Below are 20,845 nucleotides of genomic sequence, written 5' to 3'. Positions count from 1 at the left end.
AGTCCTATCAGTTTCAACCACTCTGCTGGGCCATTTCAACTCCTGTCTGATTAGGACAAACTTTCAGGAACCTTGTCCTGACCAGTGGGAGGAATGTGGAGCTCTAGAGCAACCAAGAAGGCTGGCGGAGGTGGAGATCCCCCAGGGTAGGAATGCTCATCCAGTCTCTGACAAGTTCAATAAAAGCAACTAAGATTCAGGCAAGATCACTCAAATGAACTTGAGAGACTTCAGATTTTTGAAGCAATGTAGAAACCAGTATTTCAAATCATTCTTTATAATTACAGCCACCCACAGTGAGCACATCAAGAGAAACGTTTCCTTTGATAATTCTAGGAGGTGAAATCTCACCCCAGGAACCACTTTCATCTTCCACCAAACACCTGCAGGCTGTAAAAGCAATGTAGGGAGAGGCAAGAGCAGAGTGTGTGTGTTTGGGAGCGGGGGTGGTGAAGGCAAGGTGCACAGGGATCCAGAAGAGCTGTGAGTACTGAAATGTCACTTCTCAATGATCTGAAGCAGGAGAGTCTGTGTAACTAGGGTCTAAAGGACTGCAGTTGGAGAAGACTCAGAAAGAATTTCCAACGATGATATAGGTTGCTGGCTCTTCCTTACCACGTTGGGCAGACCTCACTAAGAGGAGGTGAGAAGGGGTCTGGCTTCTCTCAAACCATGGCTTCTTTTATTGCTCTTTCTTCCACTAAAACCTGTGGGGATAGGCTTGGCTAGGCAGGGGCTGCCTCCTGATTGCTCTAGGGTCTCCAAGGTGTAATAGTTGAGCTGGAGAAACTGACCCGAGGCTGGAAGGATAGGAAGTAAATGGCAGGGGTTAGAAGGTGAGGCTGGCGGTGGCGTGGTGTCAGGGGCCAGGAATCTGTGTGGTAGGTATGGGAGCAGAGCAGTAAGTCCTGGACTGAGGTTCAGGGGCCAGGCTGCCCAAATTGACAGCTGTAGAGGGAACATCATATGCAGAGGTCGCAATGACAGCAGCTAGGCCTATGGGCCTAGAAAGCCTGATTAGGGTCAGGGACTGAAGTACCCTCAGGTCCTTTCAGGTGGGAGATGCTTTTAAGGACGACGCTGGGCCAGCCAGTCAGAAAGTAGCCCTCCTAGGAACTTCACCACTGGACAGCTGCTGCCCCTGCCTGATACCCTCGGTGTACAAGAGCTAGGCCACTGTTCCACACGCCAGCTCCAGATGGTTTCTACAACATGAACACACACTGTGTATCTCTGGAGCCCATTTGATGTGGAGCTTGGGACTACTCCCTAAGTCTCCAGCATGCCTTTGGGAGCCCTTCTTTTATTGGGAAATAAATACAGAGTCAAACAGGTGGGCCAGCCAACATCTGTAGTTCTGGGGGCCAAGAGGAAGGAGTCTGACTTGCTCAGAACTCAGATCTCCATGAGCTGGTCATTCCCCACGATCACCTCATTCACTCGTTTGGCTATAAAAGAAAAAGAAAAGATTGTTTAAGAAATGGCAGCAAAATATGTCATTTCAAACCCGATTACTTCTAATTCTGTGTTCATAAACATTCATGCCTCTCCTATGTGGCTCTGCTCTTTGGAAGCTCTTGGGAATACAACTTGTCGAAAGGACTTTGGAAGAGACAGCATCTTCCCACACAGGAGGAGGGGACTGACTCTCTATACACCTGGCTTTCAGGAGACTTCACATAGGAGGGGGACTGGAACTGAGTCATAAAGAATGATAGAGTTTTTTTAGGCAGTATATCAAGGGGAAGGCATTCCAGGCTGTTAGAACAACGTGAGCAAAGACATAAAGATGTAAGAAAGAGGCCTGTGAAAAACTGTGGTGTGGCCAGAGGATAGGGAATGGGGGAAAATAGTGAGAAGAAAAGAGACTAAATAGTTAAATGATGGAGATATTCAAAGGAGAAAGGGAGATGCCTCATATGTCACATGTAAATAATACTCCATACTCGACAGGGTTATTGTGAGGATTCAATGAGTTAAAGAATCATTGAGTGTTTGACAAATAGTGGTCAGTATTATTTTTATAAAGTCCAAACTCGTAAGGCCCTCTGTGACCTGACCTTTGCCTACCTCTCAGCTTTATCTTCCATCACTCTCCATTTGTACCTAGAAGCCATGTTATTTTACAGCTCTAGACCTTAGTACATGCTGTTCCCTCTGCCTAGAATGCCTTTCTTTCCCTCCCTACTCACCCTAAATGCCCTAATCAAGCACCTCCACTATGTGATGCCTTCCCTTCCGAACCATCCATTTCCTGCTCTCTGAAAACACTCTACCTGATGTGTATCTCTATCTCTACTTCACTGTAAGAATCTTGAGGGCAGGGGCAGTGGATTTATGATCACGCCCCAGTGTCTAGCACAGCTACTGGCACATGAAAGATTTCAGAGGTTTGGGGTAATGACAGGGATAGGGTATGGTTATGTAAGTGGAGAGCTAAAGTTGCAGGGGAGTGAAGGTTGGTGGAGAAGGTCAGGGAATGGTGAAGCTGAGGGGCTGGATGGTTCAGCGATGAATATGTTTAAGTTGTCCAAGATGTTTGGAAAAAGAGAGGGAGGAAAGGGGAAGACTGTGAACCCTCAATATATTTAGGGGAGTGCCCTGGGAGCTTACCAACGATGGGGTGAAAGCTAAGAAGAGGGTTAGCTTTCAAGGAGTAAGAGCTATAGAAAGGAGGCAATGAACCAATGGTCTGGAAGGGGTAGGGGAAACCAGGAGCATGCTGTCTGCTTGTTCCCTGGAGGTATGGAGCAGATGTAGGAGGAAGGAGAGCTTTCAGTGTTCTATTGGCTCAGACAGAAAAGGCTGACCACCTGGCTGAAAATGGATTCCTTCTGGGTTAGCTTGGCTTCTAAAGGTCCAACACCTTTTTTGCCACACATGGGGGCTTGAGAGTGACCTTGATAGGTGAGGCAGAAACTCTGACTTTCCTGAGGCTCTACTTCAGCCTCAGAAGGGTTTGGTGCAGCAAAATGAAGATTGTTAACGATAGGACCAAGTTTGATAGTAAAGAGATGTTTTGTTCTGCTCATACTGCCCACAGCCTGGAGCCTACTTCCGCTCTGTCAGTAGAAAGGGGGTTTCTGACTGAAGCTGTGGAGACTTTGAGATTTCAGACATGTCCTCTGTTCTATTCACCTTTCCAGTTTTGTTTCTTGCTATATCTCCCTTACACACTATATTCTAGATTTTCCAAATGATTTTCAATTCCCAACATATCAGATTGTTTTTTGCCGTCAGGTGCCTGTTTACATGGTTCTCCTTTGCTCGAGAGGTTCTTCCCTTTTGTATATTTGGTAAATAGCCAACAATTTTAAGATTTAGCCTAAATTCTCTCCTTTGAGATGGTGTTCCTGATCCTCGTGCCAGGAACTGACCAATTTCTCTCTTCTGTCCATAATTAACCCTGACAGTCTTCTACCATCATACCTGTGAAATTTTACTGCACTTATTTTTTTTTTTTTTTTTTGCGGTACGCGGGCCTCTCACTGTTGTGGTCTCTCCCGTTGCGAAGCACAGGCTCCGGACACACAGGCCCAGCGGCCATGGCTCACGGGCCCAGCCGCTCCGCGGCACGTGGGATCCTCCCGGACCGGGGCACGAACCCACGTCCCCTGCATTGGCAGGCGGACTCTCAACCACTGCGCCACCAGGGAAGCCCCTGCACTTATTTCTTTACTCATCTGAGTCTCTATAATAGACTGTGAGCAGCTGGACAGCAAGAGGCAAATCTTACTCATCTTTACTCTCCTAGCCTCCCAGAGCCTGGAAGATAGGCAGTAATTGTTTGTTGAAGGTGTGTGTGTTCTGGGGGTTATGTGAGGGTAGAGAAGTGGGAAAAGGAGCATGTATGGAGGAGAAGGCCTCCAATCCCCTTGTCAAAGAGAATATAACTGACACATCCGGTGCATTACAGCAAAGGTCCTAGTGGGTCTAGAGCATCTTCGGGCCTATTTCTCTAATGTTCTCCAGTAGGAAGAGAAACCAAGGTCTAGGCCTTTCACAGAGTTTCTTGTTTCAGCATTGTATTTGACAGAGGCAATCTCATGTGAGAAGAAAAGGTGACAGTGCAGAATAGGAGAGCTCTGAGCCATAGAGATTTGAATTCTATTGGTAATTTGACTTTGAGCAAATTATTTCATGTCTTTGGGCTTTAGTTTCCTCACGAAGTTGTGGGGATTCAATAAGATAATTGATGTAAAGAGGCTTGATAAGTATTAAAACGGAAGTTACAGGACGTGGCTGGGTCTGGCCTGTGTACTCCTGCCCTAGGAGGTGTTCTTTTTATACTTTATAGCAATCTGCTTCCTTCAGTGAGAGGAATGGGAGGGAGGCCCAGACACTGCTCAGGCTGCTAAATTCCCTAGGGCTGGGGCCGGTCCTGGAGTGTGACTGTCAATCAGGCTCTACCTTGAGGTAAGACTGACCAGAAAAGAACAAAGGAAACGCTTCTCTGGCTAGCTTCCCAGGGCACCTCCAAAAGCTCCTCTTTGCCCTTTATCCCTCTGTAGCCATCAGTTAGCCACATCATCTCATAACCAGACTCCGACATCTGCTCTTCCTTCACCCAGTCTCTTCCTAGTTTCCAGGGACACTGGAATGTTCTGAAGACAGTGCCAGTTTCATTAACACTTCTTGGTCCTCAGTGCTCCAGACCAGAGGGGTTAATGGGGGTTAGGCTGAGGCAAACACCACCTTTTTCTGCTCTGCTAGGCTCCAAATAAATACCTGCACCATCACTGGGACTCAGGGGAGGAAGACTGTATCTGGCATTTTGGGGGAAGATGTATTTTTATGGAGATTCAGTAAGGTGGAGGAAACCTGAAGGGGAAAAACAAGCAGTACTAGTTCTGCTTGGCCAGGGCTGGAAGGAGGCTCCAATAAACACACTGGAAAAGTTCTGGGCTGGAATCAGGTCGGGAAAGATCCTAAAGGGAAGAGTACAAGGGAGGAAAGTAAGTTGGGAAAAAAACCAGTGAGGTAGAAGGGAATGACAAGTCACATATGAAAAGCTGCACTGTTGGGAAGCTGGGGAGGACTCCTGCTAGACAGGACTTGATCTATGTACCCATCAGGTCTACTTTCACAGCCAAAGGACTGATCACTGCGGGACCAGGGAAGAGATCCAAGTTCTCTCACTGACAGTAATAAAAGACTCAGATGAAATGTCCAATTAGTTTCCCAGGTTTTGACTTTGTTGGCTGTGGTTTTTCAGTTGGCTTGAGCAGGAGGTCAAACTTGGTTGCCAGGATTTTTGCCAGAGATAATCTCATTAACCGAGCATGCTGGGTGGGGTGAGTAAAGGCAGAATTGTTAGAAAATGCCTTGTTCTCCTGGTAGTGCTAAAAACGGGCAGAGGGGCCTACGCTGGGTTACGATAGTCCCATTTTTGGTGTAGAAGACTGCTATGGATGTGGTGACTCTGTGGCATGCAAATGACTGGGATTTGGAGAGGGGACGGCATTGCTTCTGAGGATGAATGTTTTTTTCCTGAAATCCCTCCATGGGAGGAAGACTGACTGGGGACTTTGCCATCTCCTGACTCTTTGCTGGTGAGGACCTGAGCTGATGTTTGTCTGGGTCATCCATAGTTAACAGGTCTTGACTGCTGCACTGATGGTTTGGAATTTGCATTCTCAATGTGGCTCAGCCTCAAAGAAAAGTGATAGTGGGGACTTCCCTGGTGGTCCAGTGGGTAAGACTCCACGCTCCCAATGCGGGGGGCCTGGGTTTGATCCCTGGTCACGAACTAGATCCCGCATGCATGCCACAACTAAGAGTTTGCATGCCGCAACTAAGAAGTCCGCATGCTGCAACTAAGAAGCTCACATGTGGCAACTATGAGCCTGCATGCTGCAACTAAAGATCCCGCATGCCGCAGCGAAGATCCCGTGTGCAGCAACTAAGACCCGGCACAGTCAAAATAAATAAGTAACTAAATATTAAAAAAAAAAAGATAAGTGATAGTGGGAACAGGTGACTGGCCAGGAGTACCTGTGGCAGGAAGGCACTGACTACTGTGCTGGACGCATTGGTCTCTCTAGCATAGAGGACAGAGCAAGAAATGTTGGGGTTCTCCAGTTTAAAGTCCAGATGACTTCTCTGGCCATCTCTCCTTCAGGACCGTTAAGGAGAGGGCATGTAGTTAGAGCTAGAAAGCCCAGGAGACGCCGCAGCCCGTGACATCCTAGGGGTTTGGCTGGCACATCCCTATGCTCCCTGGTGGGAGATGTGCCTCAATACTGGCATTCCGTTGACATTCATGCATTCTGCACACAGAATGAAGAGGGGTCCTTGCAAAGTAAAAGAAAGGAGCACCAATACTTTGCTGGAAGTGGGGAGAAGAACAAGCAGAAACTGTGAGCTTCCAGGTTCCAGCAAATAAGAAAGGAGGGACACCCTAGGGCAGTGGCAAATGCAGTTCACTCATTCAAATATGCCAGTAAAAACAACAAAAGGAAGCAGCTCCTGGCTCCAGGAGGGACTGAAAGAAGAAAAGCACTAGGGGATGTTTCTACTTTTTGCTGAGCAGGAGATAATTTACAAAGACAAAGAAGCAAGAAGGAGGTGGAAGAAACATGGTGTGGGGCCATAAACCCAAATAGGAGAGAACAAAGCAGGGGAGAGAAATGCAATGAGGAGACAGGGGAGGGGATGGGATAAGAAAGCAGCCCCACAGACCAGCTGAGCGGCTGCTTTTGAAGCTCTGGGGATCCCTTCCAAGACCTTCCATGGAATCAGAGAAAAGGCTGGTGTTCTCAATCCTATTTTTAAGAAACAACCAACAGGGGCTTCCCTGGTGGCACAGTGGTTGCGAGTCCGCCTGCCGATGCAGGGGACATGGGTTCGTGCCCCGGTCCGGGAAGATCCCACATGCCGCGGAGCGGCTGGGCCCGTGAGCCATGGCTGCTGGGCCTGCGTGTCCGGAGCCTGTGCTCCGCAACGGGAGAGGCCACAACAGTGAGAGGCCCGTGTACTGCAAAAAAAAAAAAAGAAACAACCAACAGGCCTCAGATGCTCAAAAAACAAGTTTCTCTGCAAGCCAAGGGTAGGCTTGGGTGAAGTGGTATGCTGAGCAGGGGAAAGAACTAAGACCTGATGTTCCTGAGGAGAGTAAGAGCCATAATATGGAGGCCAAACATATTTTTCCTATTGGTCCGAGAAAGATGGACTAAAGGGAGAAAAAGGGTATCAACGACCAAATTCTGCTGGGCAAGCCAGGAATGGCTTCTTCTTCTGGTCTTTCTGGAGGCTGTCGATAGTTCAGGCTGAAGACCCAGTTTTGTCATGTACTAGCTATGACCTTGGGTAAATTTCAACTTTTCAAAGTCTCAGTTTCCACTTCAACAAATGGGTCAATAATGAATCCCTACCTTAGATGGCTTTTATGAGAATCCAATAAAGACAATGCACGTGAGAACATTTTAAAGCTGTAAACAATAGCTGTAGGCCAGTGGCACTCTAGGAGGGCAGGGCCATCCATGCCTCCTGTGCTGGAGTTCAAGCTGGTGTCTCAGCCCTCTCACCTAAACTCATACTCTCAGCTGGCACGGGATCACAGCAGAAAGTACCAATAGCTGGGGCACCGCTGCTGACTAACACTCCTGTTCAAAGATTCTCTGGTGAGACACTGGGTGGAGTCTGTCTCCTACTAACTGAACTAAAAATGCCAGCCTTCCCTGCAGCTAGGGCAGGGGTATAGGATCTAGGCTTGACCTGTTAATGCAGCCACCACAAACCTTGGGCTGGGCCACCACACAAAAAAGTAGGAACCAGAGAGAATCTACCTGCTGGGCGGCTGGAGTAGCACTGCCAGCTGTGATAACCAGTGTTCAGCAAGGATGGCAGCAGTGTCCTCACCAGAATGATTTGGAGTGTAAATCTTGGCTGTAACCCATTTTCTAAGCTTGATTCTGCAACTATCTTAGAGCTGTGAGCTACCTACCTTTACAATGAATTCTTTATCAGCTTAAATCAGCCGGAGTTATTAGTTTATGATGCTTATAACAAAGAACCTTACTGGTAAACTAGTGACACCCAGGAAAGGCCTCTTAGAAATGACAATTCTCACACGTAGAAGAAGAAAGCACTTGAAATGTGAGAAGAAAGGCAATGAAGAGGAGAGCTGCATCTAGTCTCAAGTGAAGAAAAAGGTTGAAGGGTGGTTTCAGGCCAAAGCCACATCTCCCCAGTTCATTTATCGGTGTTGCATGTGGTTCTTTCATCAGCATAAGTTTAGAAGAGAAGCCAGAAGAGATTTCATGATAACTGCAACTATCTCACAAATGCCTTTCTTGGAACCCGAACTCTCTGCCCTGAAATGGCCCCAAATTCCCTTTATGGATCCAAAATTCATTCACTCATCTCTCCACTTCCCACTATCTACGATAAACCAGGACCTGTTCGGAGAGCTAGGGATACATATTGAAATAAGTCAATCCTTGGCCTGAGGATCTCAGTCTAGTAGGGAAGGTAGATTCATAAATAATAGCCATAACTTGTGTATGTACTTTAATAAAGGTACTGACAAAGGAGCAGAGGAGGAAGGAATGCTCATTTTGACTGTGGGGAATCATGGGAAGAGTCAGGGAGAGAAAGCACTTGGGCAGAGTCATCAAGAATTCCAGAGAGAGAGGGGGCATGTGCAAAGGCATGGAGAGGCACAAGAGCATGGTGTGTATATGGAGCTCTAAGTCCCCTGGTATGCTCCAGAAGCTGTTTGTACTCCTCAAAACATTTAACTGTATTTAATTCTCACAACAATCTTCCAAGATAGGTTTTTTTTTTTTTTTTTGCGGTACGCGGGCCTCTCACTGCTGCGGCCTCTCCTGCCGCGGAGCACAGGCTCCGGACGCGCAGGCCCAGGGGCTATGGCCCACGGGTGCAGCCGCCCCGCAGCACGTGGGACCCTCCTGGACCGGGACACGAACCCGCGTCCCCCGCATCGGCAGGCAGACTCTCTCAACCACTGCGCCACCAGGGAAGCCCCAAGATAGGTATTATTGTCTCAATTTTTCTAGTTTCAAAAATCTGAGGCCAAGAAATTAAAAACTTAACCTGGTGCACATCCAGTGAGTTGCACAGCTGAGATCTGAACCCGGGTCTGTTTGAGTCTAAAGCTCACAAGGGAAGCACACAACTTTAAAAAGGGAAGGAGAAAAAACTGAAGAAGGCCTCTACTTACTGGGAGAAGGAAAATGATGTGCTTACACCAATTCAGAATTGGTGGGTTTAGTTCCTTCAGCAACTCCCCTATCCCATCCTATTTTAGGTTTAGGAATAATCTGAAAAGGAGTGAGCCATCCTTACTGATCGTGAGCTTTGTCTACTTTTTGGTTAAAAATACCCAGCCAAATTATGGACCATTCAAATTTGACCAGCCCAGCAGGGAAATCCTGATGTCTGCATGTCTCTCTAGCACTATACAGTCTTTCTACAGCTACAGTGCAGAGCTCGCTAACAGTAAAGCTCACAGCATCATCACTAAGCAGTTGAGGATGGCTCTGAGAAAATGGTTTCTGAAGAAGCTGCTAACCTTCTTCCAGGCCAAGAATCTATGGGACTCTCTCTCTTAACTATCAGGTCAGATGAGGTACTCAAGGACTGCAGGAGGCCAGAGCTAGTTCCAGAGCCTTTGTTGGATCACTGGCCCTTCTCTCTTATGCCTAACAGCCACTGTAAAGTATTGGTGCCAATCTGGGTCATCAGATCTTTCTGTTATGTTTTCAATTTTTTGGTAGTAAGGCTGCATAAATATATATGAGCTTATTTAACAAGATAAATTCTTAAAAATGGAACTGTAAAGTCAAAGTTAAAAAATTTGACAGTGATGTCAATCCCCTCCTAAGATAGCTTTATCAATTTATGTTCTCACCTGAAGTGTATGCATATGCTTGTTCCCCAGTTCTCACCAGCACTGAGCATTACCTGTGTTACTGTGATATGTAAAAAATGGCACCTGTGATTGTAATTTGGTTTCTGGTTTACCTTTGGCTTCAATCCTCTGGCTGCTTCCAATTAGGCAGTTCTTGATGTCTGCTCCCTTCTCGATTACAGCATTATTGCAGATGACGCTGCCCTGGATGTTGCTTCTGTAACACAGTAACCAAGTTAGGGAGTGTCCATGGCTCTCATCACTATCCTTGTCACTATGGGTTGGGGGTTCTGGCTCCTCCATATGCTAGGACTAGCTGGCCAGTCCAGTTAATGGCTACAAGCTTATCGTTAGAAGACAGAATGGCACAGCTGGGCCAGGAGAGGACTGGGCTTTAGAGAAGACCAGAGTTTGTATATGCTCATAATGATATTCCCCCAAAGCCTGAAAAGAGCAACCAGTCTGCCTTCAGTTCTTTAGGCACCCCAGACTGGGAGGTCTAAATTCCATCCAATCTCTCTTCCTTTGGTCTGGGGGTGGAAGCTGGCCCTGGTCCCTGGGCTGATCCATTGCTCCTGTCTCTCATCTGGGAATATATACCAAATTTCATTGGAGGCTCAGATCCCATGAATCTTCCCAGGAGATCAGCTATGGAAACAGTGGGTGCCCCACAGCTCTCATCATAGACCCTGGTTAATCAAAACCATACTCGTTTAGAAAAAAAAGGATGCTTTTTAAACCAACTCCACGCTACATAAAAGATTACTCATAAAAGCAACACTCTCAAGAGGAGCTCCACTGGCTCTTAGCATTTGAATGTGTTTAAAAAGCATCTTCTTGGTGGGTGGGGGAAAAGTCCTTTTGAAAATCTTCACTAGCATTTATTGCATATCTACCTCAGGCCAGGTACTGTGCTAAATATTCTATACACATTACAGGAGTGACCTACAAATCTAGCCATTTCATCAGTAAAATCATCTGGGACATTCCTAAATCATTCTGGAAGTACCATTTTTACCTCTGATGTAGTAAAAATAACAAAATTTTACAGATGAGGTAACAGATTAAGAGAAGTTAAACCATTTACCTAAAACCACATAACTGCCAAGTAGCAGTTTCAAAACTAAGTCTGCCTGACTCCAGAATTCATACATTTAATCATAATGCCATACAAAGAAATTAAGGGGGGACTTCCTTGGTGGTCCAGTGGTTAAGACTCCACACTCCCAATGCAGGGGGCCTGGGTTCGATTCCTGGTCAGGGAACCAGATCCCACATCATGCCGCAACTAAGAGTTTGCATGCCACAACTAAGGAGCCAGCAAGCCGCTACTAAGGAGTCCTGGCACAACCAAATAAATAAATAAGGTTAAAAAAAAGAAAGAAAGAAATTAAGGGGAGAAAAGGCTAGAGGAAGCCTGGGACTGCCTAGTTTTTTTTTTAAATTTATTTTTGTCTGCGTTGGGTCTTCTTTGCGCACGCAGGCTTTCTCTAGTTGTGGTGAGCAGGGGCTACTCTTGGTTACGGGTGCACAGGCTTCTCATTGCGGTGGCTTCTCTCGTTGCGGAGCACAGGCTCTAGGCACGCGGGCTTCAGTAGTTGTGGCACGCGGGCTCAGTAGTTGTGGCTCGTGGTCTCTAGAGCACAGACTCAGTAGTTGTGGTGCACGGGCTTAGTTGCTCCGCGGCATGTGGGATCTTCCCAGGCCAGGGCTCGAACCCGTGTTCCCTGCATTGGCAGGCAGAGTATTAACCACTATGCCACCAGAGAAGCCCTGCCTAGTTGTTTTTTTGAGCCAAGATGGCTCTGTGGAAGGAGCTCTATCCTAACAAGGGAATATTTAATACCCTAAAGAGTCAGAAGTGGGCAGCTGGAGGGGAGAAAGAGGTGAGTAGGAAGGATGTGAGTATCCATTTAAACAAAACAAAACACCAACTAAAAAAAAATCCTCAAGCAACCCAGGAGGCGTGGAGGATGGAAAAGAGGCCATTCCAAGGACTAAAACTATCATGTACAGGCCATTAAAAAAACAGATTCTTCCTTGGGACTCCCCTGGTGGTCCAGTGGTAAAGAATCCACCTTCCAATACAGGGGACGCGGGTTCAATCCCTGGTCAGGAAACTGAGATCCCACATGCTGTGGGGCAACTAAGCACGTGCACCACAACTACTGAGACTGCATGCCTCAACTAGAGAGCCATGTGCCGCAAACTACAGAGCCCATGCGCTCTGGAGCCCACGCACCACAACTAGAGAGAGAAAACCCGCACGCCACAACTAGAGAGAAGCCCACACGCCACAACAAAAGATCCCATGTACTGCAACTAAGACCTGACGCGGCCAAAAAATAAATAAAATAAAATAAATATCAAAAAGAAAAAGATTCTTCCCAAATGCCAAAACTTTAGTAAACTGTCAAAAAGGAATTTTAGCACTTTATGGCATTCCAGAGCCTTCTTTATCTCTATTCTTCTAGAAGGTTAAAGCTTGTCGGAAAGCAGCAAAAGGCCAAAGCCACAGCACCTCTGTGGTGTGGGCTAGAGATGGGTAGAAACAGTTTTAGGTTTTTTTTGGCTGCACCATGCGGCATGTGGGATCCCAGTTTCCCGACAAGGGATCGAACCCATGCCCCCTGCAGTGGAAGTGTGGAGTGAGTCTCAACCACTGGACCACCAGGGAAGTCCTAGTATTAGTTTGTTTTTTGGCTCAGACTCAGGATACACTCAGTGGGTGGGCATTAAGGGACCTTCCAGCACTTTACAATTTGCCCTCCGCCCGAGGAAAAGCAGTCCAGTCAGCGGTTAGGGTGACTCCTGCTCCTAGGGGAAAATTCACCCCAAGAGAAGAGTAAGGAAGTATAGAAAGCCTCAGACACAGAGGCTTCTGAGACATAGCAGGCTTACAACTGGCTACTAGTTTGTCACTGAAAAAGTCTCATTTCTTTTTTCAAAGTGGGAGAAAGGGGATGCTTCCTACTTAGTCGTTTACGAGTAGTAGCATGCTCTGGAGTTAGGCTGGGGTAAACGTAGTCAGCAAATGAAACCGCCAACAGGAACTCCAGCAGCCATAATTACAGAGTACTAAATGGCTATTTTGGAATCTGGGACACAAGTGGGAACCATTTCTGGAAGGAAGAATCTGGAATGACTGAGGTCAGATTTCTACAGCAGTGGATAGCCTGGGTTCTCCTTATGTTTAACAGGTCTGATTAAGGTCTCAGGAACCCCCCATAGTGCTTTATTGCTTGTCTCATTCAGTTTGTGTGTTAACTCCCTCTGAGACAAATAAACCTCCACTATAGAGTCTGCAGATGTGATAGGGAAAAAGTGGTTGATTGATGGGAAGCTGGGGGCTCTTCTGAAGCTCTTGTTCAGTGGATCTGTGAAAGGCTTTGAGACGACAAAATGCTTAGTAAGTGTGAAATCTTTTCTACCACTTGTTTCTTCAATTGTTTCCCATGATCATTGTTGCAGTCACGAGTCACCTAGCAAGGCTGAGGTACTTTGGAAAAATTTTAAGCCAATTTAGCTTTCCTCTTGTCCAGAAAGAACTCCAACGTTAAGGATTTTACAGGTAGTATGTGTGTTTGCTCAGGCTGGAGGGGAAGGACAGACACTACCATATCAAACAAGCCCCACTCCAGGCCGCCAATCCACAGTAAAGATTTTGCCTTTTCTCCTCAGTGCTTAAAGCAGGAGGGGAGGTGACTTCCTATACAGCTCATGAAAAGACCTGGCCCCAGTGCCAGAACTAGAGTTTCTGAATCCTACTTTTAACTCTCAGCTTGGTACTAAGGACTCTGCTGTGCCGATGCCTGGCTGTGTTCTCTAACAAGCTGCTCAGAGATGGCTAAGATTAATGGGCTTTTGGTCCTCACTTCTTGGTGGTGTCAAATTTTAAGCAAAGCTGCAGGCCTTGAGAAACTACCCCAAGAACCCTAATGCTTCAGTGGAGAGGAGGCCATGAGAAAAACAGAGGCCTATTGTAAGATCACTGCCAAGATACCATAACATATGACAGGAGGAAGAAGCCCTCACCTGGGAAGCAGGAGTGCCTCCAGATTCTCATTCCTCCTCTGGCTTTAGTTAGGACTTTCTTCAGTTTATTCCAGGAGAGAAGGGAACTCACATAAATCTAATGTCTAATACAGCTCAGTCACTACGCAAAGCACTTTATATTTATTATGTAACTTAATCCTTTTAGCAAACCTGCAGGAATGGTGGTAGTTATTCTAATCTTTACAGATAAAAGTGGGGCTCACAGAAGTTAAGCAATGTGCCCAAGCCTACACAGTGGTAAGTGACTCTCCACGGTGCCACGGGCTTCTGCCTCAGCTGCTGACTGGCAGTGTTTGGTAAAGAGCCATGAAACTTCTTAGTTAACTCTGAGGACAAGCAGGTTCTTTTCTGGGGATTAGCTGGCACGCTTTCTAAACTTACTCATAACCTTGGGGAGAAAAGAGCAAGGAACTGGAGATACACGTAGCCTTTTTAGGCATGTGACTAAAGGTCTCCTTCAGCCCAAAGATTATGGCTGAGTTGCCCGTATCTCTCCAGATGCCAGAGGCTCCTAATCTTGGCCCAAGAGGCCCTGGTCCAGGGGTTCCTCTAGATGAAGAACATGTATTATTTTTAATGAGATATTTCAGGCATACGCAAAAGTCCAGAGAATATACAGAACACCTGTATACCCACCAAAAAACAATACAAAAATAAAGTATTTTTCTTTATTTCACGTTTCCCTCCTTCTCCTCCCAGAGGTAACTACTATTTGACTATTTGAATACATGTGGGACCTTGGAAGATGGGTAGGATTTCTGGTATTTACTGTTCTTAAGCATTTTTACTACATATATTAGTAGACAATATATAGTATTCTTTTGCAAAGTTTAAAAATTTTATATAAATGCTATCATTCTCTATGTATCCTTCTGCAACTTGCTTTTTTCCCCTTCAACATCATATTTGTGAGATTTATCCAGGTTAATTCATGTAATGAGATACAATACTTGAAGAAACATCTCACTTTCTTCCTGTCTCTGGTCACTCTCGCTCTTGGGTCCTCTAGATTAAAATGTACTGGCTCCAGTGAGCAGGCTGAACATTTCTTCCTTTTAGTTCTATGTGCCTCCCTTTACTATATAAAGGTTTAGTAGTGAAAAATGTCTTCCTCCTCAGAAATCTAATTATATTCCCTAAGCAGAGGCTAAGAAAAAGGGCTCAGGGGGAATAAAAGTAAAGATGTAACAATATTATTTTTAAAAATTTATTATTATTATTTTTGGCTGTGCTACACGTGGCTTGTGGGATCTTAGTTACCCGACCAGGGATTGAACCCAGGCCCACGGCAGTGGAAGTGTGGAGTCCTAACCACTGGACAGCCAGGGAATTCCCAAGATGTAACAATCTTAAAAGAAATAAGCTGTAGTAGTCTAAGAAGATGGGCTTAGTGCAAATGGTTACAAGTAGGGAATGAATCAAAAGTCCGAAGGAGTCCCTTAAGTCCAGGGGATCTTGCCAAAGTTTTATAATTTGGTTTCTTTAAAAGTATGACTGGGGCTTCCCTGATGGCGCAGTGGTTGAGAGTCCACCTGCCGATGCAGGGGACACGGGTTCGTGCCCCGGTCCGGGAAGATCCCACATCCCGCGAAGCGGCTGGGCCCATGAGCCACGGCCGCTGAGCCTGCGCGTCTGGAGCCTGTGCTCCGCAACGGGAGAGGCCACAACAGTGAAAGGCCCGCGTACCGCAAAAACAAAACAAAACAAAAGTGTGACTGAAGAAACATGGACAGAATTCTTTGAACAATTATGATCTTTTTTCAACTCTAACTGCCACAGACTTAATTTTATGTTTAAGGGAGTTCACTTTTATACTCAGCCTACCCATTTATCAGTATTTTGTTTCATTACTTACTTGGCTATATTATGTCTTCGAGTAGAGTTTTCCAGAGGGTTCATTGGTGACAAATCTCCTGAGCCTTGGAGTATTTCTGATGATTTTATATTTCAACCATATAGGATTCTTAGGTCACAATTGTTTTCCTTCCAAATTTCTAAATGTTGTTTCACTGTCTTCTGGCCTTAAATGTTGTCACAGAAAACTATGAGGCCAGCCTGTTTTTCTCCCTTCTATGTGCCTTGATGTTTTTTTTTTTTTTTTTTTTTCCTTTTTTGCGGTATGCAGGCCTCTCACTGCTGTGGCCTCTCCCGTTGCAGAGCACAGGCTCCGGATGCGCAGGCCCAGCGGCCATGGCTCACGGGCCCAGCCGTTCCGCGGCATGTGGGATCTTCCCGGACCGGGGCACGACCCCGTGTCACCTGCATTGGCAGGCGGATTCTCAACCACTGCGCCACCAGGGAAGCCCTGCCTTGATGTTTTTTTTCTTCAGTTCTATGTGCCTTGAGATTTTGCAAAAGTGGTGTTTGCCATTTCTCCTTTAGATCGTCCATGTCCCTATTCCTTATGCTGGTCAAATCTTGGTGCTCGTTTTGGATCTGACCTAAATTTCATTGCGTCTGGCAGATATTCTTTAGTCTGTGTATGGGTACATGGCAGTTATCTAGTTTTATTATAGATGAAGCTTCCTCTTCTGGTTTTGTTTGTTTTCATTTTGGTGAGTTTGAAGGAGTAAAGCACTTACTTCATGACTTTTTCTAGAAGTTGACAGGGCTCTTTTGACAGATAGTCAGTTACAGTAGGAGGGCTTAAATTAGGGATCTCTATTTTTCATTCAGTAAATACTTACAAGGTATCTAGTATATAAAAAGTACAGTACTGGGGGGACTTCCCTGGTGGTCCAGAGGTAAAGAATCCGCCTTCCAATGCAGGGGACGCAGGTTCGATCCCTGGTTGGGGAACTAAGATCCCACATGTCGTGGGGCAACTAGGCCCGCATGCTGCAACTACTGAGCTCACGTGCCTCAATGAGAGAGCCCACGTGCCACAAACTACAGAGCCCATGTGCCCTGAAGCTCACACGCCACAACTAGAGAGAGAAAACCTGCACTCCACAACTAGAGAGGCCTGCACGCCGCCGCAACTAGAAAGAGGCCCGCGCATCGAGGCAACGACAGATCCTGTGTGCTGCAACTAAGACCCGATGCAGCCAAAAAAAAAATACAGTATTGGGAGTTAAGGGATACAAAGACATATGAGGAGTATTTCTGTATTCAAGGAATTTACAGTCTAGTTGAGGAAAAAAAAAGATGCAGTAAGTGTCACATGAGCATAAGTAAAGTGATGGGTGCACAGGGAACAGAGAGGTGGGAGAGGTAATTTCTGGCTAGGAAAATTCAAGAAAACTGCATGAAGCAGTTAGAATACATGTGGGACCTTGGAAGATGGGTAGGATTTCTACAGGTAAAGATCTCTAAAGAAAGGCAATTCAGGCACAGTGAATGTCAGGGATAAAGGGGAGTGGAAATGTAAGGGGCTCAGTGGGTAGGGCAGTGAGTTGAGTGTCAGTAAAGAGGACACTCAGGGTAACAATGAGAAGCAGCAATACTGTATCTTGTTTGGCTTTGAGGGCTGCACTTGCTGCCTGCAGAAAGCACGGAAAATCCAGGTGAAATCCTGGTTCCCCAGCCTGCCTGCATGTGAAGGTGCTACCCTAGACTGCTGCTTGGGTCATTCACCTTGGACTAGGAGGAAATGCAGGAGATGTTAATCAGGACCAGAGGACCAAAGATGCAGAACACAGGATTGACACTGAAGCCTCGACAATGAAGTTTTCACTACACTTTTGACTGCTGAACATCAGCTGTCATATAAATTGGAAATGGTAGAAAATCAGAAAGACAGGAAGGAGGCTTCTCTGCATAGTCTTGCCTACACCTTCCCCAAGGCAGTCCTACTAGCATCCTTTAAGCCCTGAGGACCTTGGGCCGGTGTCCAAGCCACTATCCAGAAAGTCTTAGCAGCTCACCAATGCTGGCAGAAACAAGCAGACTAAGAATATGAGAAACTCCTTTCTAGACAATTTCATGCTCCTACTGTGCCATTTAGTCCAGATGTAATAGCATCAGGGTAATCAAGTCTCACATGACAGCAATTTAATCACCTTTCCTAAATTTACTGTAAGTAATTAAAACTAAATGACCCGGGGCTTCCCTGGTGGCGCAGTGGTTAAGAATCCGCCTGCCAATGCAGGAGACACGGGTCCAAGCCCTGGTCTGGGAAGATCCCACATGCCGCGGAGCAACTAAGCCCACAAGCCACAACTACTGAGCCTGTGTGCCACAACTACTGAAGCCCACATGCCTAGAGTCCGTGCTCCCAACAAGAGAAGCCACCACAACGAGAAGCCTGCACACCACAATGAAGAGTAGCCCCCGCTCTTCGCAACCAAAGAAAAGCCCGCGCGCAGCAATGAAGACCTAACGCAGCCAAAAGAAAAAAATTAAAAAACAAAACTAAACTAAATGACCCAAAAATAATGGGAATAATTTCATATGGGATGCAAGATGTCTCATCTTATCACCAGAAGCTAACTTGCAGCGTTGGGTAGTCTCTAATGGCCTTCCTAGTCATTAGTCCCATATGGGCTGCCTATAGCTTCACCTAAACTTTTTTAGTTGGAAAAATAGTAGCAGCCACCATCTAAACCTCTACTGTTTCCCCAGCTAGAAATCTTATTAGGCTATCCAAGATTATACCTCCCCCAAAACAGCAACTAACTCTGGGACATTGTGCTAGGTCTTTCTATGAACTTCTCTCATATAAATAAGCTGGAGTTCCTTACAGAGCCTTAGTTTCCTTACCAAGTCTGTTCATGTCAATTCAGGACACTAACAGTGGGCTTTAGAGAGCTGCTCCTTTGTCTGCCCACCCACAGGAGGGGAGGGAGAGGTTACCAATTAGAGCAAACAAGGAAGTTATGGCACTGTCTCCCTTGGAAGGTCTGAGGCAAGAGGAGACAGAGTGGAAGTTACAAAGCCTCACGAGCTACTCTAGAACCAGGTGATCCAATGGATAAAGGCAAGTGTAGTTCTGGTTTTTAAGAGAATGGTGACATCTCAAAGTCTTACGTAGGAATCTGGAATGGGATATGGAGTAGCACAGGAACAATAAGAAAAAAGTCTGGATTGCCAAGATTTATTCATTGTAAAAATACAGAAATTGAGCTGGATGATTTCTAAGGCCCCATCTCATTCTAACATCCCAGGACCCAGTGTTGGAGCTAGATCATGAAAAACATGAGAAACTCTGAAGCTGAAACTTTATTCTAAAACTGAATCAAGAAGAAATAGATAACTCAAACAGACTAATCGCTAGAAATGAAATAGAATCTGTAATTTAAAAAAAGCTCCCTACAAACAAAAGTCCAGGACCAGATGGCTTCACTGGGGAATTCTACCAAATGTACAAAGCAGAACTTAAACTGATCCTTCTCAACTTCTTCCAAAAGACTGAAACTTTATTCTAAAGGTAATGGGGGTTCTTCAAAAGTTTTTGAATAGAACATGGATATGATCAGAGATATTCTTTAGGACGACAACACTGGCAACATGTCACCTCTGTGAGATGAGATAAAGTAATGAAGAAGAAGATGATAATGATACAGCTAACATTCTTTGTGCGAAGCACTGTTCTCAGTGCTTTATGTCTATTAACTCACTTAGTATTCCCAATAAACCTATGAGGCAACCCAGTTTTTACCCTATTTTATAATGAGAAAATCGGGCTCAAAGAGGTAAAGCCAATCCCCTAAGTGACTAGTAAGTGACAGACCCAGGATTCAGTCTGGGCAGTCTGACCCCAAAGCTCATGCTCTCATCCATAGGACCAATGCTGGAAGGGTGGATTTGGAAGAGAAAGAAAAATGGAGAAAGGAAAATAAGTTGGAGAACACAGTGATTCAGGAAGAGGTCTCTGGGTCTGACCTCTTTTCCGAACCTCTGCTCACAAACTGGCTACCAGCTACCTCCACACACCTGGATGTCCTACAGGTACTTCCAATCCCATGTGCCCCGCACAAGCCTTATCTCCTCACAAATCTGCTCCTCCCTCTCCCTTCCTCATCTCAGTGAGTACACCACCATCTACCCTGTTTTCCCAACTAGAAACCTGGGCTTCACCGACCAAATGTCCTCTCCCTTGCCCCTTACATTCCTTCCTTGCTCGTTTCTTGTCAGTCACCTTAGATTCCTTTACTTATGTCTAAAATTACTGATGTTCTCCAAGGTTTTGTCTTGGTTTCTTTTCTTTCAATGCCACACACTGTTCCTGGGTGGTCTCAGCTGTATCCACGGATTTGGTTACCACCTCCATGCCCACTGCCCCCAATCTGTACTTCAAGCACAGGCTTCTTTCCCGAACTCCAGTCCTATACAGCAAGTGCTGCACGTCAGGCCGCCTGCCACGAGCTCAACTTGTCACAGATGGAATGTGTCATTTCTCTGCTTCCCACCCTGCAAATCTTGCTCCTTCTCCACTGATTTCTATCTTAGTGACTGGCACACCAGAAACCTTATTGCTCCAGCAAGAAATCTAAGAATTTTCCTTAATTTCTCTCTCTTTCACTTCACATATCCAGGCAGTCATCATGCTTTATAGTTTTTACCACCCTGTTACTTCTCTCCATCTCCACTGCTATTGTGTTAGTTAAGGACCTCTTCCATTTTACCAGGATTATTTCAGTAGTCTTCCTGCCTCCATATTTACCCTCTACAGATCATCCTTCTCACCACAGCCAAAATGATCTTCATAAAATGGGAATTTAATCATGCTATTCCTTTTCTTTAAACTCTTAAATTACCACTACCCATTAAACTCCTTAGACGATAGTCCATGATTTGGCTTTTGTCCATTTATATGGCCTTGTCTCCTGTCATATCCATTTCTTTCTGAATTCTATATTGTGGTCATTATGAATCGTTTACCATTCTTTCACATAACAAATATTTATTGAGTTCCCATAGGCCTTCAGGATATAACAGTGAAACGGAAAGATAAGGTACTTACCATTCTCAAAC

At 45.7% G+C, this 20,845-nt stretch overlaps 1 protein-coding gene across 1 annotated transcript in view; it reads right to left on the bottom strand.

Annotated features, from left to right (window-relative positions):
- Positions 1 to 1,237: 1,237 nt before the first annotated feature.
- The window catches only part of EIF2B3 (eukaryotic translation initiation factor 2B subunit gamma), a 148,904-nt gene continuing 129,296 nt past the window's right edge, over positions 1,238 to 20,845 (bottom strand). Inside the window, exons 11-12 of the mRNA XM_082833915.1 lie at positions 9,988 to 10,091; positions 1,238 to 1,448 (exon numbers count right to left, since the gene is read on the bottom strand). Of these exons, the coding sequence (XP_082690041.1) occupies positions 1,396 to 1,448; positions 9,988 to 10,091 (157 nt within the window). The 3' untranslated portion in view covers positions 1,238 to 1,395. The remainder of the gene's footprint in view (positions 1,449 to 9,987; positions 10,092 to 20,845) is intronic.

This window comes from Leucopleurus acutus (assembly GCF_964270905.1).
Source record: "Leucopleurus acutus genome assembly, chromosome: 2".
Classification (NCBI taxonomy): Eukaryota; Metazoa; Chordata; class Mammalia; order Artiodactyla; family Delphinidae; genus Leucopleurus; species Leucopleurus acutus.
Note: the sequence above shows the minus strand (reverse complement) of the source record. Positions and strands in the feature narration are given on the sequence as shown.